The sequence below is a fragment of the Ranitomeya variabilis genome, chromosome 3, assembly GCF_051348905.1.
Source record: "Ranitomeya variabilis isolate aRanVar5 chromosome 3, aRanVar5.hap1, whole genome shotgun sequence".
In the NCBI taxonomy this organism is placed as follows: Eukaryota; Metazoa; Chordata; class Amphibia; order Anura; family Dendrobatidae; genus Ranitomeya; species Ranitomeya variabilis.
The window spans coordinates 153,638,570-153,665,130 of NC_135234.1; the positions used below are offsets into that span (position 1 = coordinate 153,638,570).

Here is a 26,561-nt window from a genome sequence, read left to right on the forward strand (position 1 = left end):
TTTTTTTTTTCCCCAGTTGGGACAATACAGTAATATTCTCTTACAATTCGCACCATATGGTAATTCTGGCAAACATCTTGTAGTAATGCCCCATCCTGGTCCCCTCCTTGTAGTAATGACCCATCCTGGTACCCTTATTATAGTAATGCCCCATTCTGGTCCCCATATTGTAGTATTGGCCCCTATTGGACCATTCTTCGCATACACATTAAAAAAAGGGAAAAAGGAAAAAATGTAAACACTTTTTCTCACCTGTCCTCTGTTTCTTTGGCTTCCTTTCTGCACATGCGGCCCGCAGTCACTGTAAGACCCCTTGTCGATCGCAGCCCGTTCCAGGCCCCCCCCGACTTTAGCTCTTTATTTCAGTTGAATATGCATCCTTGAACGCACATTCAACTGAAATGTGTTGCCATGCCGAGACCATCTCTCTGCACACCAGTGCCAGCCTCCAGCCAATCAGATGCCTGCAGCTGACATTGGCGTGCCGGCGCGTGCAGTAACGGCATAAGCCGCCGCACTGCACACTGATGTCAGCTGCAGGCCTCTGATTGGCCGGTGGCTGGCATTAGTATTGCTGTCCAGAGAGCGTGTATACACTTTTATGTCAAGCAATAAGTCCTTTTTAACAAAAATTATATAATGTTTAATCTCTTCTCAACATATGGCACCATGCGCCTATAGGCTCCCACCAAGAGGCAATCGTGGGGTGCCGATTTTTTTTTTTTTTTTAGAATTTTCAAATTATTTTTTAGATTACTAAAAAAAAAAAAATACCGACCTGTGCAGACCTGGAGAATTATGTTTTTACCATGCAATGAAAAACCGTAAAAACACCTCTCCTAGCCCCCCCCCCCCCCCCCCCCAGAAATTGAAGATCTATTTATTTTTTTGCAATTTCACCCCCTTAGAAAAAATTTCTGTTGTCCAGTATATTGAATTGCAAAACGAATAGTGTTGTTCAAACTTCGTCCTGCAAAAAAATCAAGCCCTCATACAGCCATGTTGATGGAAAATTGTGAAGGGGTTAATAAGCAATGTTGCTTCTTTATATGTTGCTGCATTGTCTTTCATTGCATTTCTAGTTGGGGGAAAAAAGTATTACATGGATAAGTGGATGATGAAATTTCAATGCAGTTTTGTTATTTAAAAAAAAAAAAATCGCTTTCTGCCTGGTAACAGGGAGGTGGCCGTATCTCTGACAGAGACATACATATTTGGTGGTTGCTAGGCAACAGCTTTTCACGGCAAGTCATAACTAAAGATCAGAATCTGTGGTGATTTTTTTTTTTTTCCTCCATTCCATAATCTATTCAGTAATAATATAAAATAAAGTTACAGGTGTAGGTTTGGATATATATACCTATACACTCCCATACAGAGAGATTATCTGTTATATTGTTACTCACTTTAATGCTCACATTTACACATGTGAATATATACAGTACACATATGTAAATATGGTAGAGTATGCGTGCGGAAATATGGTAGAGTATGCGGAAATATGGTATACAGTATGTATAAATAGTGTACACTGCATATATAAATACGGTATACAGTACGCATATGTAAATATGGTATACAGTATGCGTGCGGAAATATGGTATACAGTGTGTACATATGGTATACAGTGTGTACATATGGTATACAGTGTGTACATATGGTATACAGTGTGTGCACATATGGTATACAGTGTGTGCACATATGGTATACAGTGTGTGTACATATGGTATACAGTGTGTGTACATATGGTATACAGTGTGTGCACATATGGTATACAGTGTGTGTACATATGGTATACAGTGTGTACATATGGTATACAGTGTGTACATATGGTATACAGTGTGTGTACATATGGTATACAGTGTGTGCACATATGGTATACAGTGTGTGTACATATGGTATACAGTGTGTGCACATATGGTATACAGTGTGTGTACATATGGTATACAGTGTGTGTACATATGGTATACAGTGTGTGCACATATGGTATACAGTGTGTGCACATATGGTATACAGTGTGTGCACATATGGTATACAGTGTGTGCACATATGGTATACAGTGTGTGCACATATGGTATACAGTGTGTGCACATATGGTATACAGTGTGTGCACATATGGTATACAGTGTGTGCACATATGGTATACAGTGTGTGCACATATGGTATACAGTGTGTGCACATATGGTATACAGTGTGTGCACATATGGTATACAGTGTGTGCACATATGGTATACAGTGTGTGCACATATGGTATACAGTGTGTGCACATATGGTATACAGTGTGTGCACATATGGTATACAGTGTGTGTACATATGGTATACAGTGTGTGTACATATGGTATACAGTGTGTGTACATATGGTATACAGTGTGTGTGCACATATGGTATACAGTGTGTGTGTACATATGGTATACAGTGTGTGTGTACATATGGTATACAGTGTGTGTGCACATATGGTATACAGTGTGTGTGCACATATGGTATACAGTGTGTGCACATATGGTATACAGTGTGTGTGTACATATGGTATACAGTGTGTGTGTACATATGGTATACAGTGTGTGCACATATGGTATACAGTGTGTGTGCACATATGGTATACAGGGTGTGTACATATGGTATACAGGGTGTGTACATATGGTATACAGTGTGTGTGTACATATGGTATACAGTGTGTGTGTACATATGGTATACAGTGTGTGTGTACATATGGTATACAGTGTGTGTGTACATATGGTATACAGTGTGTGTGTACATATGGTATACAGTGTGTGTGTACATATGGTATACAGTGTGTGTGTACATATGGTATACAGGGTGTGTACATATGGTATACAGGGTGTGTGCACATATGGTATACAGTGTGCGGAAATATGGTATACAGGGTGTGTGCACATATGGTATACAGTGTGCGGAAATATGGTATACAGGGTGTGTACATATGGTATACAGGGTGTGTACATATGGTATACAGGGTGTGTGCACATATGGTATACAGTGTGCGGAAATATGGTATACAGGGTGTGTACATATGGTATACAGGGTGTGTGCACATATGGTATACAGGGTGTGTGCACATATGGTATACAGGGTGTGTGCACATATGGTATACAGGGTGTGCACATATGGTATACAGTGTGTGCACATATGGTATACAGTGTGCGGAAATATGGTATACAGTGTGTGTACATATGGTATACAGTGTGTGTGTACATATGGTATACAGTGTGTGCACATATGGTATACAGTGTGTGTGCACATATGGTATACAGGGTGTGTGCACATATGGTGTACAGGGTGTGTGCACATATGGTATACAGTGTGCGGAAATATGGTATACAGGGTGTGTGCACATATGGTATACAGTACGCATGCATACAGATGTTCTGTAGTTACTGAACAGATTTTTCCAGAGTAGAGACACAGAAATGTCAGATTAAAAGCATTATCTACTTTCACATGCTGTGCTGGGGAATGCTGGGTTAATGGAGGAGACACTCTGCTCTGGATTCTCCTGACTTGGCCAGAGTGCAGAGCGGATATAAGGAGCGTCTCTCGCTTTGGAGGATCTGTACTATCCTACACTACACAGCATTCAGTGATATGAACAGGCACTGTGTAATACCAAATTTCACCTCTAGTAGTGCTGCAGGGAAATGACACTGCCAAGTTTACTTATACTGTAGATTACAATTGATCACTGGGACCCTTATTAAAGGGAATCTGTCACCCCAAAATTGGCCTATAAGCTAAGGCCACCGGCATCAGGGGCTTATCTACAGCATTCTGTAATGCTGCAGATAAGCCCCCCGATGTCACCTGCAAGATAAGAAAAAGAGGTTAGATTATACTCACCCAGGGGCAGTCCCGGTGCGGTCTGGTCCAATGGACGTCGTGGTCCGGGTCCAGCGCCTCCCATCTTCATACGATGACGTCCTCTTCTTTGCCGCCTGCCTCGGCTCCTGCGCAGGCGTACTTTGTCTGTCCTGTTGAGGGCAGAGCAAAGTACTGCAGTGCACAGGCGCCGGGAAAAGTCAGAGAGTCTTATCTTGCAGGTGAGAACCCCAATAAGAATTTAGCATTTTTCTCCATACTGTCACATTTTCATAAAGGTGACAGTGTTCAGCCAACAGCCATCTCCTAACTCCGCCATACACAGGAAGGCTCTTGTGTTCTCTCTGAGCGAGCCACTGGCAGATTACTCTGGCTGCGGCTTATCGCACCAAGAAGTATAGGATCGGCAATCTGAAATTGAATATGCCGGATCCTTATCTCCCTTTAATTATGAGGCAGGAGGCCCCCAGACACATCAGACTGTGAGCCGAGCCAATATTGGCATGGGGCATGGGCGCTTTAAGAGGTTAGTATGTGTAATTGTGTAAGGAAAGGTCCCTAGAATATAAATGGCATTCCAGGTCTGGAATGTGGAGCCATATTATGGAACTTCGTGAATTCTTCCAACCTTGAGAACGATCTCGCTAATAACCTCTGTGATGTGTAGACCTTCCTGCAAGAGGTTTTCTTAATACTGTAACTTTACATATTCTGCTTCATGCGCCGCAGACTGTTGTTTTTATGATGTCTCCTGAACAAGCCACTTTTACTTTATGCAGTAATTGCATCTAGTAATCCCTTCAAGTAGCACTTCTTTACTGTAGAATACCTGAGATTTACCTCCGTAATCTGTGACTCACTACTACAATGTCTCTGAAGTCGATCTGTCATGAGGCCCATGCCTTACAAACAATGGCGTCTACAAGATGCACATAATGGGATAAAGGAAACCTATAGATGATGTTTTCTCTCTTAAATCATTAGTAGATGAAACATTCTCATCTGAATTCCTTATATGTAGGACTCTGTAAATGTTAAGACCTTTCTAAAGTGACCATTCACCCTGGCGAGGAAGCTGGATTAAACATTTGTCCTGTCGTCCTACATAAAGCCCTCCACTTGTCTCCTGATGCCATCTCCTCCAATCCTCCTCATCCATGATGGCCACTGGAGTGGCATGGAGCGCACACCATTAGTGTGAACCTGTCACGTTGGACAATGCTATTAGCTTAAAGAGGTGGGGTTAATCTGCAGGTCAGCAGCCCAACCATTGAACTAATGGCAAAGCTCCTGGGAGACTATGAGCCACCAGATTTGCCGGTGTGGTTACAGTACCGCTCATACTGCAAAGAATCACTTTGACTGACAACCGCACTCTACACTGATACACTGCACCAGGAGCTGGCAATCCAAGTGCCGGGGCATGCTTACAGCCGGCGGTCACAGTGCTGTATTTGCTCCAGGCACGCCTAGGTGGCTGAAAGGCAGCGGCTCCTGTCAAGAATAAAGTTAAGTTTCTCCCTGGAGACATGCTTTCAATACGGCTACCGGGCACCTTTCTAATGAATCTGCAGATTAGCCCTAGTAGCGTTATGCATCATGACCGTTTCCCTTTGAGTCTGAACCACGCCTCAACAACAGGGGTTTAGACTTGCATGTCCCCTTGTCAGTACGGCAGACATCTTGGACGCAAGAGGACTGGAATGCCCGTCTCAAAAGAGGAGACAGCGGGAGGCAAATGGATGGCAGCAGGTACGATGACCAAACATAACAAATATATAGTCCCTTTTCAGGGAAAATGTGGTGTAAAGCCATAAATAGTGGAAGATAAGGATTATTATGTTGCTTTAGTTTCTCTTCTGCAGCAGCATCAATGAGGCAACCAGGTTAGATGTAAGGTCAAATTTTAATGTCACAGGATCAGAGCCGCCATGGTGCCTAAGCTTAAATAACGGTATATTGAAATGGAAGTTTATTTGACATACAGTAATGTATTTGTGTCACAGTACAAACAATTAAAACATTTTAAATAAAATAAAATATGGAGAAGATACAGATTAGATATTGGAAGAAACTTTTTTGACAGTGAGGATAATCAATGAATGGAACCGGCTGCCACGAGAGATGGTGAGTTCTCCTTCAATGGAAGTATTCAAACAGAGGCTGGACAGACATCTGTCTGAGATGGTTGAGTGAATCCTGCTTTGAGCAGGGGGGGTTGGACACAATGATCCAGGAGGTCCCATCCAACTCTACCATTCCATGATTCTATACCTATATATCACAAGCAATTAAAAATCTTACTAAATTGTATCTGTACTTTAAGTGTAATGGCAGTGTTGATACTTGACACTCATAGGCTCCAATGCAGGCTCTACAACAGGGCCCCAACTGTTACAGACTTTAATAGGATTGGTTGTCTTTGAGCCAGGAGGACCTTTTGCGAAATCCCTTCTACCCTCTATGGTTGCGACCTTTGTTAAAGATTATCTTGGATATTCCTTTTCCAGTATGTGTATGATTAGTATACTAACATAAGAAAAATGTCATTCTATAACCAGAAGCCACAACCTTCTCTCGTGATCAGTTCTTGGATAGTGTAAAGTGGAAAATAAATTCTGAGACATTATTAGTAATGTTGAATGAAAATGCCAGGCATTACGCTTCCCCAAAAACCTAATTAAAATCAGGTTAGTGGAATGCGTCATTAAAAAAAAATCTCTCCATGAAGAAATGCTAGAAATAATGTAAAAGTCAGTTGTGAATGTGCGGGACTGAAGTGCGTAGCAGGTCGTCACCTAGAGCAAAGTAAGATTTTCACCATTTAAAGGGAATCTGTCACCCCAAAATTGGCCTATAAGCTAAGGCCACTGGCATCAGGGCTTATCTACAGCATTCTGTAATGCTGCAGATAAGCCCCCGATGTCACCTGCAAGATAAGAAAAAGAGGTTAGATTATACTCACCCAGGGGCGGTCCCGGTTCTGTTCTGGTCCGATGGGTGTCGCGGTCCGGGTTCGGCTCCTCCCATCTTCATGCGATGAATTCCTCTTCTTTGCTGCCTGCCGCGGCTCCTGCGCGGGCGTACTTTGTCTGCCCTGTTGAGGGCAGAGCAAAGTACTGCAGTGCGCAGGCGCCTGGGCTCTCTGACCTTTCCTGGCCCCTGTGCACTGCAGTACTTTGCTCTGCCCTCAACAGGGCACACAAAGTACTCCTGCGCAGGAGCCGCGGCAGGCAGCAAAGAAGAGGACGTCATCGTATGAAGATTGGAGGAGCCGAACCCGGACCGCGATGCCCATCGGACCGGACCGCCGCGGCTGAGTATAATTAACTTCTTTTTCTTATCTTTCAGGTGACATCTGGGGCTTATCTGCAGCATTACAGAATGCTGTAGATAAGTCCCTGATGCCGGTGGCCTCAGCTTATAGGCCAATTTTGGGGTGACAGATTCCCTTTAATTTACAAACTTTAATACTGAGTTGACCTATGGAGGGTACCATATATATTCAATAATATCTGATAACTTGTGTATATAGCATAGCTCGCGACCGTTCCAGATTCAGCAGGATGGTCCCGAAGTCCCGATTTGAGGGCTCAGTACCGCCGCCCTCCCTCTGATGCTCCATAGCTGCTCCTCCTCAGGGGTGGGGCCACATCTCTGCTCAGTGCATAAATTAAATTATTCTATTCTCTTGTATTTTGATCGGGTCTCCCTGAGACAAACCAACGAGCAACTGTAGCAATGAGCCATAGCCCATGTTGGATGTCCATAGGAGAATTTGGTCATCTTGAGCTGTGTTGCAATCTGTGAATCCATAAGTATATTATACTATTATAGAGATAAATTATATGCAACAGTTTATTCTTATGTATTCTAGAGGTGAAGAAAAAGTCAGATTTTTTTGTTCCTGTAAAACTACTAAAAATAACGACAATCTAGTGCTGAGCGAGCGTGCTCTGATAACGTGTTATCCGAGTATCTTTGGTGTGCTTGAATAATATGAGTGAGTCACTGCGGCCGCTGTGCTCTGCTTTCACTTTACGGCCGGCACTCAGTCAGTGCGAGAAGCAGACGGCTAGGGACCTGACGGACACCGGAATGTGAGTATGTACTGTTTGTTTGTTTTTTACATTTACGATGGTAACCAGGGTAAACATCGGGTTACTAAGCGCGGCCCTGCGCTTAGTTACCCGGGGACTTCGGCATCGTTGGTCGCTGGAGAGCTGTCTGTGTGACAGCTCCCCAGCGACCACACAACGACTTACCAACGATCACGGCCAGGTCGTATCGCTGGTCGTGATCGTTGGTAAATCGTTTTGTGTAACGGTACCCTTAGACAAACTCTGTAATTGCAGGCAGGAGCTAAAGCTGCTGCTCTGGTGATGCCACTATATACTTGATCTGTATCACAGCCTCTAAAACCCAGAGTCAGATTATACTGAGACATAGAGATACATTGTATATCACAGTGTATTTTTATGTCTCTGTATTCTAGAGGGAGAATAAAAGAAAAATGATTTTTCTTCCTATAAAATTACTAAAAAAATAATGAAAAAATATTAAACATCACTAATCCACAAATAACATGGACATAATTTGGTGTCCCTGTAATCGTAACGACCTTCACAACACAGCAACCAAATTATTTACGGGGATCGGTAAATGGTGTGATTGATACTTTTTTTAATGTGTTTAATAGAGAAAAAAAATGTAACGCTGAAGCCGTGATCACATGTACTGTAAATACTGTGTCTTCTCTACTGCTTTTTTTCCTGCACGTTTTCTGCAGATGTCTGCACCACACGATGTAATAACAATCTTCTCTGGTTATTGCATGTTTGCTGCTTTCTTTTATGCATTTCCCCCCATATTTGATGCATTTTTGGTGCAGACGAGAATCCGCATTTGTAATGCTTTAATACTGTGTTTAAAAATGCAACAGCATTTTTTTTTTTTTTACTTGTGTTTTTTTCAGGCTCCACATAGAAGCCTATGGAAGAATAGTGTAAATGCTGCCTATTTTTCTGCTTTTTTTGCACAGAAATTCTGCTGTTTAACTGTCCAAGCAAAGTACAGTAGATATGATTTTCTGAAAGCTGCGCCCCGTCTGCTTCTGAAGATGCTGCTGCACTCTGCGGTTTTGGCGCTTTTTTTAAATAAGTAAACTTCCATGTGGAGCTTAAATATAAGCGCATGTTAAAAAAAAAAAAAAACATTAAAGAGTGATTTACATCATTACAAAAAACAGATTAAATATGGTGGAAAAGGCATAAAAATGCAGCAAAATGCAATAATCAGAGAGGATTGTTATTGTGTAGTTTGGTGTGAACACCTGCTGAAAAAAAACACCATATTTAAGCATCGTGTGAACACAGCTTTAGAGAAACCAAAAATTCAGATGTGGTATACTGAAGCGAAATAAAGATGAGAAAGTTCTTTCTGCTAGGACTATGAATGAATGAACAGAAAATAAATCCATAGATGCCAACTAGAGATGAGCAGGATGCACAGATGACACCGCGCCAGCCCGCCTGGCTAATCATGCTGCTCTGGGGACTTTGGAAGGTAAGAGATTTGTGGTCTCCCGTCCAGCAGCGAGGTACCACTGACCCAGATAGATCCAGGGCCGGGGAGACCCGTGAATCGATCTGCTCATCTCTATTCCCAACCGTCCTGATACTGCGGACAGTCCTGGATTTCGGTCTACGCCCTGCAGTCTCGGGCGTCTGCTATACTATATATATACTATATACTATACTGCACCTCTGACATCTCTGGCTAGGGGAGAAAAAATGTCCGCAGCACACTATGCACATCACATATTTTGTCCCTCTTTCTGTTCTTAAAAAGTTGGGAGGTATGCATATAGTAATCATTGTTTGCAAGAATTCAGTGTGTGCTGATCCTAAGTGTGGTGTTGGTGTCCAGAGGAAACCGCTGAAGGTGTTGGATACTTCTAAGCAGGCACAGCTTACCATTGTCTAGCTGATTCTAATCAGTATAAAGTTTATTTTTAAAATCTCAAGTTAAAGTTCATCTGTCGGTAGGAACAACCTTCCTAATCCGTCTACATGGGCATGTCGATCCCAGAAAGTTGAATGATACCTTGAAATCTGCAAGCCGGTGTCTTATTCCAGAGAAGTCATGTTGTCTTGATATAAGGGCCGGACACAAATCTCACTGAGAATCTACCTGCAGAGCTTCTATTAATTGAAAGGTGACAATACCAGTTTGAGACATGAGAGCAGACTGTCAGTCATTACATGTCTCACACTGGTAACGCCCCCTTTCATTTACAATAATCCCTGGAGGCAGAGTATCGGTGAGATCTGTGTTCAGCGCATAGATCTAAACAACTCATTTACATATTAAGAAAAGCATGGATTTCTGTAGAATACCACATCGGATCACAGGGGGGTTAGCAAGGTGCATTGTCATGTGACACAAATGGCCATTGAATGATTTTAGTGCTTTGATGGCATGTAATCAACAAAGAGGAGGGTGATTGCCTTCTTGTATTTTCTCCCTATTTATTGATCTCAGAAGTCAGGGCCAGCCTTTAGCATAACATATCTTTTTATATGGATTGTATTAATTTAGAACTGTAGCTCTGGGGCACTGATGTCTGGGCACTTTTTAACCTCTGACATCCCCCGCCCCTCCTAATGTTATTTCCTGCAGGGCAAGTTATCACCTATCCACAGATTAGGTCTCAACTTGCTGATCAATGAGGGTCCAACTGGTGGGACCTAATAATGAGAAAAGTGTAGTAAAATGCCTCTTTACCTCCGTTCATTAACTATGAGACTGCTGGAGGTATAGTAGGCAAGCAACGTACTCGGTTGTCCCATGGAAAATAAATGGATTGGTACCGCCGTTTCATTTTAAAGGGACTTTAGGACACCGTGTCTTGGGATCGGGAGGAACTTAGTGGCTGGATTCCCCAGCAAACAGCTACTTTTCACCTATTCTTTGGATATGTGATAACTTGGCTTGTTGGGGATAACCTTTTCATTATAAAGTCTGCAAAATATACCTCTATTCAGTCACAAAGCTCCTCTACAACTCCATTTCTGAAGACTGATAAAAGATCAGTAGGGTCCCACACTTGGATAACGATCTCCCACTGAGTGAAGGTGACCTATGCTAGATCTGGAAGTGTAAATCCAAGAAAATAGCAGCTTCTGCATCCAGATGTAAATTTACTTCCCTAAGAAATGTCAGCCTGATATTATTTGGATCAACAACTTTTTATTTTACGAAAGTGGAAATTCTGCCTGCCTGCCGCCATATACTGGCAGTATTATTAGGTAGTGTGGTTGCCTGGAACCACATCCAGTGTCATCAGCCCAATGATATTTTCAGAAATCATCAGAAATGTGCCCTGCGTAAAAAAAATTGACAAAATCAACATTTTCTTATTTGCTGGAGGCTGCTGACTCCACACAGTGTTGATTTACAACAGTCTGGCATATTCCTTGTAAATGCTGAGACAAAAAAAAAAGCAGAGGATATATATTTAGATGTACTCCATGACTTTGGGTTGGAATTCTGCACCCTTCCTTTTTGGCCAGTTTTTTTGTCTACTCAAGTCCGCACCTGAATAGATTACTGAAGGAAGTGTTTCATGTTGGTTGATTTTATAAGCATATAAAAAGTGTGATAAAAGGGTAAGAGAAAATAAAGGCTGAGCTAATACTACCCGTGCCTCCTAATTTGTGTTGTATTTGGCAGCTCGTCCTCTCGACCCAAACATGCCAGTTGGTTATCCCTTTGAAACAGGCAAAGACAAGTTTCCGTTCTGTACGATTTATTACCGTACTTGGCAATTTGACACACAAGTGAAAGTTTAGGAGCTTTTTCTCCCTTGTGATGGCTTCATGTAATGTGAATTATTGTCTTTGGGTATGTGAGCAAAAATTGTAATCTGCCGGCAGAAGTGAGGTTTAGTGAGAAGGAAATGGATATTTCCAAAAATCCTCTTATTTGTATTTATCATGGTATGTCAGTATAGCATTTCAGATTTCTAAGAAAAAAAAAGGTTCCAAGATGAAGATGGTTAGAGAGGAGCTTTGTTTCTCTGGCAGATTTTAGAAACCCCCGTTGCCCTTTCCACACAAAGGATGGCATTGCCAACCAGACTTCTTGTGGAATGATAGAAAGGTACCCAATCGATTTTACGATTTTTTTTTTCTATTAAAGTGAGAAAAATAACAGTCCCGATCTGTTTTTTTTTTCTTTTGCCGTTTTCAATTGAGTGCTCGATATACAGATCTATAGTGCTATAGCGGTCCAAAAATATACCGCTAGCAAAGAGGCCGTGGTGCGTAAGGGGGGATTCTGACAAAGAAAAAGACACAACTATTGTAAATGTCATAGGAAATTCAAGATATGAGTCTGGCTGAGGATGGACATTTAAAGGGGTATTCCCATCTCCAAGATCCTATCCCAATATGTAGTAGGTGTAGTAATAATAATATTAGCAAATACCTCCAATTAGAAATGTAGTATAGTTTTTCTTTCTCGCTATGTTTCTTTCTTGATGTGCAGGCATTGCAGGACCTTAGGTATCCATGGTTAAAACAACTCATATAGTGAGTTAGCTAGTGGTCATAACCATGGATACCTAAGGTCTTGCAATGCCTGCACATCAAGAAAGAAACATAGCAAGAAAGAATGACTATACTACATTTCTAATTGGAGACATTTGCTAATATTATTATTACTACCCCTTCTATTGGGATAGCATCTTAGAGATGGGGACACTCCTTTAAGGCATATCTATAGAACCCTCAGGACCTACACCTATCTCCAGCTAAAGGGTCTCCCCATCCCACTCAGTGATGGGTCAGCTTCGCTTTCTGCCTTACATAATAATACACCCCAGTAATATGTGTAAGAAGAATACGATGACTGTTGAATCATGTCTGCACCATGTTCCTGACTATATGCGGAGTGATATATTTGGATAGACAAATCCTGACTGTTATTTCCTGCTTCCTGAACAGTCAGTGAATATTTTTGTGGTATTTTGCCTGCTTCGCTGGCGAACCCTTATTGAATATAATAATTTCTCACGTCATGGTGCCGTGTATGGAGGCCATCTGTCCCTCGTTACATGAATCCATAACTATTCTGACACTACAGTTTGTTTGGGGCTCATACGCTGCGTTCTCCACACATGGGGGCACATTCATTAACTGCATCCCATGAGATCATTCCTACATGCTGGAATCGCCAGTATTTTGAATACCTTTTTTGTATTGCTTGACTTATGATAACGTTGCACAGCCTTGCTTGAGATTTCGATGTTTGAAGGGCCGACATTGTTTCTCCCATAGTGCACGCATCATGAATTTGTACGGGAATTATACTAATTCTAGATGACCCTCACTAAAAGGCGGAGATTTACTGCCGAAGAGCCAAGTGCCAGGAACGGTGACTATCATACAATGCCAACTAAGTTTGAGCAGTTCCTTATCTGCTAGATCTGTCCCAGCAACATGTAAGCGATATAAACATGAGCTTTATAAAATGAACCTGCCATACCAAATTCTCACTTATTAGCTACCATGCTTTTTGAATGGAATGTCCAGTAGACCCATATTGGTGTGATGGCCAAGTGTCTGCATGCCATTGGCCGTCTAGTGTATTCGGGGCTGGATTAAGAGTAGCCAGGACCCCAACTTAGAAGACATTGACACCCTCAGGTACCCAATGTATCACATGACCTCCCCCCCCCCCCCCCCCCGCCGATAGGTCATGTGAGTAACACACAGGTGCTCAGGTGCACATCCCTATACAGAATAGCAGCAAATTTTTCACTTAAGTACAGCATTATACATAACATAGCATAATACATAACATGGCGCTATACGAAATGAGATTAATTTTCCCAAGGGACCACATGACAGACTGTGACTATTGTGGAGGCTGAACCAATAGGCTGAAATTAATTCTGCTCAATATTAATATGATTTAAAAAATAATAATTAATAATTGTATGACTAAGTATTGAGCAGAAGTAATTATGCTGACATCGCCCTATGTACGGAATGACCCACCACATAGCTCCCCACATACAATATGAGCTCCACATAGCCCCATCAATCAACAACCAAAGTAATCAACCTATGGGGCCCTTATACTTATAAACCATAACAAAAAAAAACTTAAAAAATTCTCTTTATTTACTTAGTTTAAAAACCTAATACATAAATGCACACTTGCACAGAAAAACAGTGATATGAAAAAGCAGAAATGAGGGGAGATAGGGACTAGTTTTGCCCTTGAAAATTCCCTTCCTGACAGCGGAGGTTTGTATCCTAAGTTGAAACAGTATGGCGCCCTGCCCCTCACCAACTGCCCCTCTGGTGCCCTATCACTACTCTCAATGACAAGACATCCTCAATAAGTGATCAGAAAATGTGATGAATATATATAAATATTTACAATATGTATTTGTCAAATAAAGAAATATATCTCACACACACCCTATGTGGCCTGAAAGTTGTATACTTGGCTTAATAGCATCTTCTTCCGACGCATTTTCCCCCTCTTTTGGTCATTCAGGTTTTTATCAGGGAATTCCTTCAATCGGGACAAGAAAAGGAGATCATAAGTTGTAACGCAAAGAAGATAACAGCTCACAGGCAATATGCCTCCACACAGCACTGTACATACAGTATGAAACCACACACAGCCCCTACAACTCTACATACAGTATGAGCCCCCACGTAGCTCCGTATATATACAGTATGAGCCCCCATTTACCTACCTAGCTACAATATGAGCACTGACATAACTCCCTATATACAGTATAAGCCCGCACCTAGTCTCCTATATAGTGTGTGAGCCTGGACATAGCCTTCTATATACAGTATGAGCCCGCACATGGCCTGTATACAGTGTGATCTTGCACATAGCCTCCTGTATACAGTATGAGCCTCTATATAGCCTCCTGTGTATAGTGAGTCCCCATATAGCCTTCTATATACAGTATGAGCCTGTACAACGCCTCCTATATACAGTACGAGCCCGCACATAACCTACTGTATAGTGAGCCCCATATAGGCTCTATATACAGTGTGAGCCCATATATAGCCTCCTATACATATGAGCCCCCATATAGCCTCCTGTATACTGTGAGCCTGTACATAGCCTTCTGTATACAGTGAGAGCCCCCATATAGCCTGCTGTGTACAGTGCGAGCCTGCACATAGCGTCCTATATACAGTATGAGCCAGCACATCCCATATACATATTAATAAGAGAAAAAAACACTCTCCTCGCTCCTGGTGCTCTGGTCCCCGAGGCTCCATTTGTAGTCTGGCCAGCATGTACATGCTAGCGTGATGACATCCGCACGCCTCCGTCAGCTGATGACATCGTGCTGGCGCTTCACAGCAGACGCGACGGGAGCTCCCCTTGAACTTTGCTGCCATTTTGCATCATTGGTAGCGAAGCGCCAGGAAAGTTCCCTGCAGGGATATGTGTGCCGCAGATGGCGGTGCACAAAACATTATAATGAGGGTAATCGGGTGATGGGGCCCCACTGGAGCTTCGGGCCCCTGGTAGCTCAGATTGCCCTCATAATCTGCCAGTAAGTGTATTTCCAATATCAGACTAGTAAAAGAGGATCATTTATGAGCATAACATCTAAAGGATTAAAAGGTTTGCCCCGCAATTATTGGTTGTCTCCTATCCATAGAAGGCTTGGAGACCCCCATTCTACTTATCGTGAAGGCTTTAGTGATGGGGCCCCAGCTTTCATACATTAATCCCCAATGCTGAGGATAGATGATACATTTTTGTTATGGGATAAATTAATTAAAAGGTTCTTCTCCTAAAATATTATTGATGACCTATCCCATGGATTAGTTATCAGTATTAGTTTGGTGGGGTCTGAAATGCAGCCATACCCACCCATCTGCTGTTCTCAGGTGGTTGCATTGACCAGGTGTAATCAATGGCAGAGCTGATCAGCACAGCTCCACCAACTGTTTAGTGGCAGAGGACGGGTACTACGGATCTGCTGCTACTGAACAGTTGCCAGAGCTGAGAAAAGCTGATCAGTGGGGGTGGGTGCCACGGCAGACTACCACAGATTTGAAATTATCAACCCTATAAGCTATTATGTTTAAGTTTTTCCCTTGAGCCAAAAATGACTGTGTTAATGGAAGAACTGCTTTAAAAAAACACAACAGTTCAGCTAAAATTTTGATAAATGTGGGCTGGTGGTCGGGCATGTTTTCCGCAGTTGTCATAGAAATGTCGTCTTTGATTTTCAGAAGTGGAATGTTCATTGGCAATTTCAAGTCAAATTACGACTCGTCACTGTCACAGCCGCTGCGATAATTAACATCTCTCATTATGTTCAGGAATAAACTGCCGCATTCATTGCTTTTCACATGCAGTGCAACGTTCAGCAATCTGTCAGAGACATTGGAATATCAGAGTATTACATGAAATTACATGATGCACATTCTCCCTCCTCCCGTGTCCTCTTCTTTAATCCCTAGATGGCTAGGTCCCCTTTGTTTGATTATCTTGTAATGGATTTGCCAAAAATAACACCTTCAGGGTGGATAAAAATGCTCACCAATTGTAATTTTGCCTCAAACGCTATGTTGTATCAAAATCTCATACAAAGCAAGTGACATGATATGGATTTGTTTTGTTTTCTCGTAAAAAGCCTTCATGGATCTGGTATATTCTAAGTGATAATCTGAAGCATACATACCTAAATGTAGAACAGCCCCCATACACATTGGAGCAAAGTTTTCATGACCCTTTGATTTTGGTAAGACCTGTATGGGGGGATTCCAACTGTCCTGTAGCAGATAATGTCCAGGAAACCATGCCAGCGGAGGTGGTCAAGCCAAGGCTGGCGTTACGCCTACTGTTCGACCCACAGCCATCTCAGCCGACTCTCCCATATATTTGACGGAAAAACTTGGCCCAGTGTTCAGGTGTTTTCATTGGAGAGAAAGGATAAAGTCACTGCCAGACACCATTGGCAGCAACATATTTCACTAAAAAGGTTCGGGTGTTGAAATTCCAAGAACCAAATCGGTCCTCTCCGCCTACATCACCTCCCATGGTGTTTATTCTTTAAGGCCGGCTTTAACATAGGAGCACTTGTTCGGCAAAGCACTCCTGTGTTCTCGATGAGGAAGGTACCGACTGACCCCTCAGCCGGCGACTTATCTCAGAGAGAACGATGTGATCAGCAGTTCGAAATCAGACCTGACCAATCAACATCCCTCCAACCATTGGTCGACCAGCTCCTCTGCACACATTAGACTGTCGGCTGAACCGCCAATATCAGCAGGTTCGGCACACATTAGTCTAATGGGTACGGGGGCCTAAGTGTGCATCTGTATGGAAGGTCAGAAAAGCCTAAGTTTACAGGCACCTTTAAGTTGGAAATAACGGTCTGCTGCTATTTTTGCCTACTGTAGCTAACTAATTGGCTAGACAATTTGACATTTTATAAGACTAGGCCCCGTATGAAGATGTATATAAAAATATGGGTCTTTTGCTGGTTTTATATATGTAAAGACCACCTATCATGTGCCAATAAAACGTAAGTGTCTTATCTGGTCTAAATGATGCTGTTCTGAATCTGGTGATGGTGTGTTGTTGTTTTTTTTCTCTCACCCCGTTGCTTCTCCTTTAATGATATGGCCTTCACCTCCTTGTATGTAAATGTAGTCTTTTCAGCCAAGTGGGCGTGATCCAAGACAGAGAGGGTTATATCTTGGGTATGGAAACAAAAAATAACACGAGATTCGGAACCGCAAACCTCGTAAAATTATTATTATTATTATTACATATTAATGGGACTTCAAAGGTTCTTTTTAAAATAAAATGGATCAGTTTGTTTTTACAAAGTTTTCGAAATGCATAGCTAATAAAATATATACTAGTATTGTACTAAGGTAGTAATTTTTGCAAAAATTCTACTACAAGCCCTGGTCTAAATGAAAATGGAAAGCATTTGTTTACAATGTGTGCTGAACTCATTGCTAAATATTTCCATTGAAATCACTGGTTTAATTCTGGAAGGCTTCGATTTAGCAACAGATAACAGAGCGTTGCCTTGGAACGATAAAGCTCCTTTTTTCATGGTTCTAGTATTTTTAGCCTTTTCTCTTGCACATAAATGTCCACTGCAGTCACAGCAGCAGTCATTCACCAGTAACCGTTCCCTTTGTTCTTGTGTGGGTTTCGCCAGTCCTCTGCATCATATGCATCCACTGATGGAGGAGACTCCTCGATACTCTGTGGCATCCCTCAATATGTCTATCCCTGGCATCAATCCTACTCATATAAGCAGTTGTGAACAGGGCCCTATGCTCCCTCTATGATGGGCACCATATGTATGCTTGTTATTAGAGGTGGTGTGAATTTCTTCTCTATTTTATGAAGGCTTTCATTTAATAACCATTTGTTTGCTTTGAGCTGACGTCTTGCTGCCCTGTTGCTTCAGTGTAACGTACAATAGTCTGTCATTAAATTCTGATAATATACTCTATCCACTTCCAGCTTCTTCTCTCAGCATACGGTGTCTTTCCAGTCTCCTGCTTCAGAACAGCTCTGCGATCTTTCTGAACCGCTGAGGTACTTTTTGTTCCTTTTTCATTCACTTTTCCTCCTAGTGTTTGTGCTTTGCCGTGGACACACTACTTCATCACCACTTAGTTCTTCAGTTTCCAAAAAGCCATCAATATCGCTCGCCGTTAACATCATCTATTTGTCAAAATTTTACCAAAATTTGAGTAATTACAAAGGTTAATCTATATTTATTGGAGTGCCGTAGGCCATATGGAATTTCACCTGTTAATGATTGTACAATTTTGGCTTCTTAACAGGACCAGACTGCTCTCCGGACACGTGCTTTAGTAAATACTTGGGTTCTCCATGAAATATCAGTTCTAGAACATTTCTTTTAATTTTGTGTTGTGCTGTCTCCTCTGTTACTCCTCCTAGAGATTTGTTTATAAGGTGACCGTTGTGTATTACCATTCCCTTGTCAATGAGATGTCTACACTGCCAGTACTGATGGGCCAGTGTCAGAGTCTGTAGGGACCTACCCCAACTGCGAACATCGAGGAGTAATAGAGGAACAATGCATTAAGAAAATCTGCAGAGGAATTGTTAGACTTTTATCATATGATTATTTCCAAAAATTGTCACCTCTGATAAGTTCTCTCTTGAGTCCAGTGTTGGCTACATTTTTTCTGTTAACACCTCATCTTTCATTATGTGTTCTGCTCATTTCACCAGTACTAGTGTGTATGCACGTACGCATGGTTTATCTTTACATTTTGTGACTGCCTTTCTGTTTTATTTTAGGATCGTAGAGGTAGAAGATAAAAGTGATCTTGTGCCCATAAAGGAGACTATAGTGTATGAGAACAATAGGAAGGTGCCAAATGAATCCTTTGAAGTAACACATACACTCAATGTTCCCCAGAAAAGTAGGGCTCGTTCTGGAACACTGCCCAGTGATTACAGATTTACGAATGAAAATGTGAGGTTAAAGGGCAGAGATATCAGCTTCTCAGCTGTGCCTATATCAGAATCTCATTCTAACACCGGAAATTCCACACATCCAAGAGAAGAATATCAGAGGGAAGAGCCCATACTAGTCAACAAGAAACGTGGACCAGCTCCTCAAAGACCACCACCTCCAAAACTAGACAAATACTGGCGGCAGAACGGATCCACATCTTCTCTAGCAACTTCTACCGAATCCTTACTGACACCATCTCATGGGAAAAGTGCATCTTATTCCCCAGGCAATGCAGATGTTGTGAAACCTCAGACAACACCTGTCCACAGTCCCGGGGGGCCTTCAAATAAACATTTAAATGTCCTTTTGCCCAACCCTACACTTTCTGGGTCATCCGAGAATGTCAGCCAGAACCTAGACAAGAAGCACAACAGTTCTGAGACTGAAGAGACAAAGGCCTCTTACCTTCAGAAACCAGCGATGGAGCCATCACGATCACCATCTCCTCAATTTGCTCCTCAGAAGCTTACGGATAAGCCTCCCCTTCTAGTCCAGGATGAAAGCTTGGCAAGGTATTGTATGCAAACAGAGAAAAGATAAATATAAAGCCAAATTATAGTTTTCTTGTTCTGATTTTCGTTATTGGGCTTTTCCTAATGTAATAATACTTTGTGTAATTCTATATATTTCACCATTCAATTTGAATGAAAGGAAATTATCTAACCTTGAGTTTGAAAACATCTAATTTTATGTTATTTTGGGGTTTTTTAACAGATTTTTAGAAACCGCTTAAAGGGAACCTGTCACCCCCAAAATGGAAGTTGAGCTAAGACCACCGGCATCAGGGGCTTATCTACAGCATTCTGGAATGCTGTAGATAAGCCCCCGATGTATCCTAAAAGAGGTTAGATTATACTCACCCAGGGGCGGTCCCGGTTCGGCGCCTCCTATCTTCATCAGATGACGTCCTCTTCTTGTCTTCACGCTGCAGCTCCAGCGTACTTTGTCTGCCCTGTTAAGGGCAGAGCAAAGTACTGCAGTGCGCAGGCGCCGGGAAAGGTCAGAGAGGCCAAGCGCTTGCGCACTGCAGTACTTTGCTCTGCCCTCAACAGGGCAGACAAAGTATGCCTACGCAGGAGCCGCAGCGGGAAGACAAGAAGAGGACAGCATCGTAAGAAGATGGGAGGCCCCGGACCGTGACGCCCATCGGATCGGACCGCCCGCCCAGGTGAGTATAATCTAACCTCTTTTTCTCATCCTTCAGGATACATCGGGGGCTTATCTACAGCATTCCAGAATGCTGTAGATAAGCCCCTGATGGCAGTGGGCTTAGCTCAACTTTCATTTTGGGGGTGACGGGTTCCCTTTAAGAAAAGTGTTTAGAACAAACAGGGTATTTACTAACCAGTACATTAAACTGAAGCCATCATTGCCTATGGCCCCCTAAATTGGCACAATGTAAGAAGATATTAACCCCTTAGTGACAGAGCCAATTTTGTACTTAATGACCAAGCCAATTTTTTACAATTCTGACCACTGTCACTCTGTCACTTTATGAGGTTATAGCTCTGGAACACTTCCAACGGGTCCTACTGATTCTCAGACTATTTTTTTGTGACATATTGTACTTCATGTTAGTGGTAATATTTCTTCGTTATGACTTGCGTTTATTTAGGGAAAAAAAACACATTTAGCAAAAATTTAGAAAATTTTGCAATTTTTAAACTTAAAATTGTTGTGCCCTTAAATCAGAGAGTCGTATTGCAAAAAATAATTAATAAATAACATTTCCCACATGTCTACTTGGCATCAGCAAAAGTTGACCAGCGATTTCTCATTTTTCTAACAAAATTTACAAAACCATTTTTTTAGGGACCACCTCACATTTGAAGTGAGTTTGGGGGTTCAGTATAACAGAAAATATCCAAAAGTGACACTATTCTAAAAACTGTACCCCTCAAGGTGCACAAAACCACATTCATGAAGTTTATTAACCTTTCAGGTGCTTCACGAGAGCTAAAGCAATTTGGAAGGAAAAAAAACCCATTGAACTTTTTCCACAAAAAAATTTACTTTGGAAACATTACCCCATATGTGGGGGAAAGCCACTGTTTGGGCTCATGGCATGGCTAAGAAGAGAAGGAGCGCCATGTCATATTTGATGACCCCCTGATGTACCTAAACAGTGGAAACCCCCCCCGATTCTAGCTCCAACCCTAACCCCGACACCACAACCCTAACTTCCGACACCAGCCCCAAGCCTAACCCCCGACACCAGCCCCAAGCCTAACCCCCGACACCAGCCCCAAGCCTAACCCCGACCCTAACCCCAACCACAACCCTAATGGAAAAAAATACATTTTTTTATTTGATTATTTTTATCTAACTACTTATGCACCTTGCACTTTTGTAATTTAGAAATTTTGTTAATTTTGCCTTTTAGATTTTTTGAATAAAGGTTATGTTTTAATCCTAGACGTATATACAGGCAGCTACTTAAGGTTACAACACAGGCTGAATATATCTTAACTAATTGAGTGATAAAGGGGGGATTGATTTAAAATTTTCTTTTACTTTGATCACTGTGATATACCCTATCTCAGTGATCAAAATGAATCAATATGAAAAATCTCCTATTGTTGCCGGGGGCTGGCCGGCAGATCTCGGCGGCCGCACTGCGCATGCACCCACCATTTTCTTTCCGGAAGAAGATGCTGAGGGACAGGGGGACACCAGGGGGGCGGAGGGCCCCATTTCTCTCTCCTCTGATGTGCTAGATCATATCATAGGAGAGAGAAATAAGTGGGAAATCAGACTTTTTTTTTTCTTTTTTTTTTTTTTTTGCGGTTTCCGTTATTCCATGAATAACGGCGATCGCAATACTGGGGACAGTAAAAACCGACCTGAATCATGCAGTGGATTAGCATAGCCCAGCTTTAAGCCTCTATTGGGATGGTATATGTTGGACTGTGGACACATTCATCCTATGTGTCAGGAGTTTTATTGGCATACATGCTAAAGTTAAGGAAAAAACCCACATCTTGCTAGAGTATGCTTGTTTATTTCAATGAGGGAAGAAAGACTAGCTGCTGATACACGATATTACCTTCCAGCCACAACATCCTATTATTCCAGTTCTGAAATATTAGAGGGATGTTTAATGACCTGAGCATATCACTTCTTGGCATGTGTGCATCTACTTTATGTAAATAGACCTTTATCATGCAGTTTAGTGGATGAACAAAAGCAGAGATTGCCGATGATGACCGTAAAAATATTTTTTCATAGCAATGTTGAATTTTTAGTCACATATCATAGTGAAGGGTTACATAATTTACATTCCCTGAGTATCCGCGTGAAATGTACAGTGACTCAAGTGCCTCTTGTTGCAAACAGCTGGAAAATTTAGTCCGGAAAAACTGAATGAATGTTTTTCCGTCTGCTGTTATTAAACCCTCTTAATGGCATCAAGCATCTGGGTTTTTTCTTTTTCCAGCTTTCACTTAAAAAAAAAATGAAATAAAGGAGAAATTATTATCCTTGGAAAGGTCATTTAAAGATCACATATGGTGCTGGAGCTATAAGAAGTGGGTCTTCTAAGTTCCTGGTGACCACTGTTCAATGTACATATATATCGTACTCCAATCGAGAGCATCTGATAGTGGCTATTAACATTGAACTTTAGATGTTAGTGTTTTATATACATATATATATATATATATATATATATATATATATATATATATATATATATATATATATATATATATGTATATGTAAAACACTAGCGTATAGACATACACTGCTCAAAAAAAATTAAGGAAACACTTAAGCAGAATATAACTCTCCAGGTCAAACTTCTGTGAAATCAAACTGTCCACTTAGGAAGCAACTCTGACAATCAATATCACATGCTGTTGTGCAAATAGAATAGACAACAGATGGAAATTATTGTCAATTATTAAGACACACTCAATAAAGGAGTGGTTCTGCAGGTGGGGACCACAGACCACATCTCAGCACCAATGCTTTCTGGTTGATGTTTTGGTCACTTTTGAATGTTGGTTGTGCTGTCACACTCGTGGTAGCATGATACGGACTCTACAACCCACACAAGTGGCTCAGGTAGTGCAGCTCATCCAGGATGGCACATCAATGCGAGCTGTGGCAAGAAGGTTTGCTGTGTCTGTCAGTGTAGTGTCCAGAGGCTGGTGGCGATACCAGGAGACAGGCCAGTACACCAGGAGACGTGGAGGGTGCCGTAGGAGGGCAACAACCCAGCAGCAGGACCGCTACCTCAGCCTTTATGCAAGGAGGAACAGGAGGAGCACTGCCAGAGCCCTGCAAAATGACCTCCAGCTGGCCACAAACCGACTCCATGAGGATGGTCTGAGTGCCCGACGTCCACAGATGGTGGTTTTGCTCACAACCCAACACCGTGCAGGACGTTTGGCATTAGCCACAGAACACCAGGATTTGCAAATTCGCCACTGGCACCCTGTGCTCTTCACAGATGAAAGCAGGTTCACACTGAGTACATGTGACAGGCGTGACAGTCTGGAGATGCCGTGGAGAGCGATCTGCTGCCTGCAACATCCTTCAACATGACCGGTTTGGCAGTGGGTCAGTAATGGTGTGGGGTGGCATTTCTTTGGAGGGCCGCACAGCCCTCCATGTGCTCACCAGAGGTAGCTTGACTGCCATTAGGTACCAAGATGAGATCCTCAGACCCCTTGTGAGACCATATGCCTGTGCAGTTGGCCCTGGGTTCCTCCTAATGCAGGATAGTGCCAGACGTCATGGGGCTGGAGTGTCAACAATTCCTGCAAGATGAAGGCATTGAAGCTATGGACTGGCCTGCCTGTTCCCCAGACCTGAATCCGATTGAACACATCTGGGACATCATGTCTCGCATCATCCACCAACGTCACATTGCACCACAGACTGTCCAGGAGTTGGCGGATGCTTTACTCCAGGTCTGGGAGGAGATCCCTCAGGAGACCATCCACCGCCTCATCAGGAGCATGGCCAGGCTTTGTAGGGAGGTCATACAGGCACGTGGAGGCCACACACACTACTGAGCATCATTTCCTTGTCTTGAGGCATTTCCATTGAAGTTGGATCAGCCTGTAACTTCAATTTCCACTTTGATTTTGAGCATCATTCCAACTCCAGACCTCCGTGGGATATTAGTTGTGATTTACGTTTATAATTTTTAGGTTTTATTGTTCTCAACACATTCCACTATGTAATGAAAAAAGATTTACAACTGGAATATTTCATTCAGGGATATCTAGGATGTAGGATTTTAGTGTTCCCTTTATTTTTTTTGAGCACTGTATACAGTATACAGTGAAGGAAATAATTATTTGATCCCTTGCTGATTTTGTAAGCTTGCCCACTGACAGACATGAACAGTCTAAAATTTGAAGGGTAGGTTAATTTTAACATTGAGAGATTGAATATCAAAAATAAAATCCAGAAAATCACATTGTATGAATTATATACATTTATTTGCATTTTGCAGTGAGAAATAAGTATTTGATCCCCCTTCCAGCCCAGTTAGACACTCCTAATAAACTCGTTACCTGCATTAAGGACAGCTGTCTTAGGGTATGTGCACACGCTGCGGATATTGCTGCGGATCCACGTTTCCGCAGCTGCAGATCCGCAGTGGTTTCTCTTGCATTTACAGTACCATGAAAAGCTATGGGAAATGAAATCCGCAGTGCACATGCTGCAGAAAAAAACGCGCGGAAACGCAGCGGTTTATTTTCCGCAGCATGTCAATTCTTTGTGCAGAATCCGCAGCGGTTTTTCACCTGCTCCAATAGAAAACTGCAGGTGAAAACCCGTAGCAGAATCCGCAATAAAAACCGCACATAGCCTTACAGTCACCTTTATAGAAGACTCCTGTCCACAGACTCAATTAATCAGTCAGACTCTAACCTCTACAACATGGGCAAGACCAAAGGGCTTTCTAAGGATGTCAGGGACAAGATTATAGACCTGCACAAAGCTGGAATGGGCTACAAAACCATAAATAAGACACTGGGTGAGAAGGAGACAACTGTTGGTGCAATAGTAAGAAAATGGAAGAAATACGAAATGACTGTTGATCTGGAGCACCATGTAAAATCTCACCTCATGGAGTATCCTTGATCATGAGGATGGTGAGAGATCAGCCTAAAACTACACAGGGGGAACTTGTTAATGATCTCAAGGCAGCTGGGACCACAGTCACCAAGAAAACCATTGGTAACACATTACGCTGTAAAGGTTTAAAATCCTGCAGTGCCGCCAAGGTCCCCCTGCTCAAGAAGACACATGTGCAGGCCCATCTGAAGTTTGCCAATGAACACCCGGATAATTCTGTGAGTGTGAAGGTGCTGTGAACAGATGAGACAAAAATTGAGGTCTTGGGCAATATCTCAACTCGCCGTGTTTGGCGAAAGAGAAATGCTGCTTATGACCCAAAGAACACTGTCCTCACTGTCAAGCATGTAGGTGGAAACATTATGTTTTGGGTGTGTTTCTCTGCTAAGGACACAGGACAACTTCACCACATCAATGGGAGAATGGATGGAGCCATGTACTATAAAATCCTGAGTGACAACCTCCTTCCCTACTCCACAACATTTAAAATTGGCCGTGGCTGGGTCTTTCAGCAAGACAATGAGCCAAAACATACAGCCAAGGCAACAAAGGAGTGGCTCAAAAAGAATCCCATAGAAAACTTATGGAGAGAGTTGAAGCTCAGAGTTGCCAAGCGACAGCTTAAAAATCTTAATGATTTAGAGATGATCTGCAAAGAAGAGTGGACCAAAATTCCTCCTGACATGTGCGCAAACCTCATCATCAACTACAAAAAAGTCTTACTGCTGTGATTGCCAACAAGGGTTTTGCCACCAAGTTTCAAGTCTTGTTTGCCAGAGGGATCAAACACTTATTTTTCACTGTAAAATGCAAATAAATTTACCGTGTATAATTTATACAATGTGATTTTCTGGATTTTATTTTTGATATTCTATCTCTCAATGTTAAAATTAGCCTACCCTTAAAATCATAGACTGTTCATGTCTTTGTCAGTGGGCAAACTTACAAAATCATCAAGGGATCAAATAATTATTTCCTTCACTGTATATATAGTTAACGTCTACCAAGGGGAACCATTTCAGAACTTTTTCCACCTTTTAATGTCACTCAT

At 42.1% G+C, this 26,561-nt stretch overlaps 1 protein-coding gene across 4 annotated transcripts in view; it reads left to right on the forward strand.

Moving 5' to 3' along the window:
* The window catches only part of SHROOM2 (shroom family member 2), a 214,842-nt gene that overhangs the window by 173,475 nt on the left and 14,806 nt on the right, over positions 1-26,561 (forward strand). For 2 of the 4 annotated variants that reach the window (XM_077294740.1, XM_077294742.1), the window contains exons 6-7: positions 18,385-18,459; positions 19,195-19,926. In XM_077294740.1, coding sequence (XP_077150855.1) covers positions 18,385-18,459; positions 19,195-19,926 — 807 coding nt within the window. The remainder of the gene's footprint in view (positions 1-18,384; positions 18,460-19,194; positions 19,927-26,561) is intronic. The other 2 variants (XM_077294741.1, XM_077294743.1) reach the window with 1 other exon arrangement.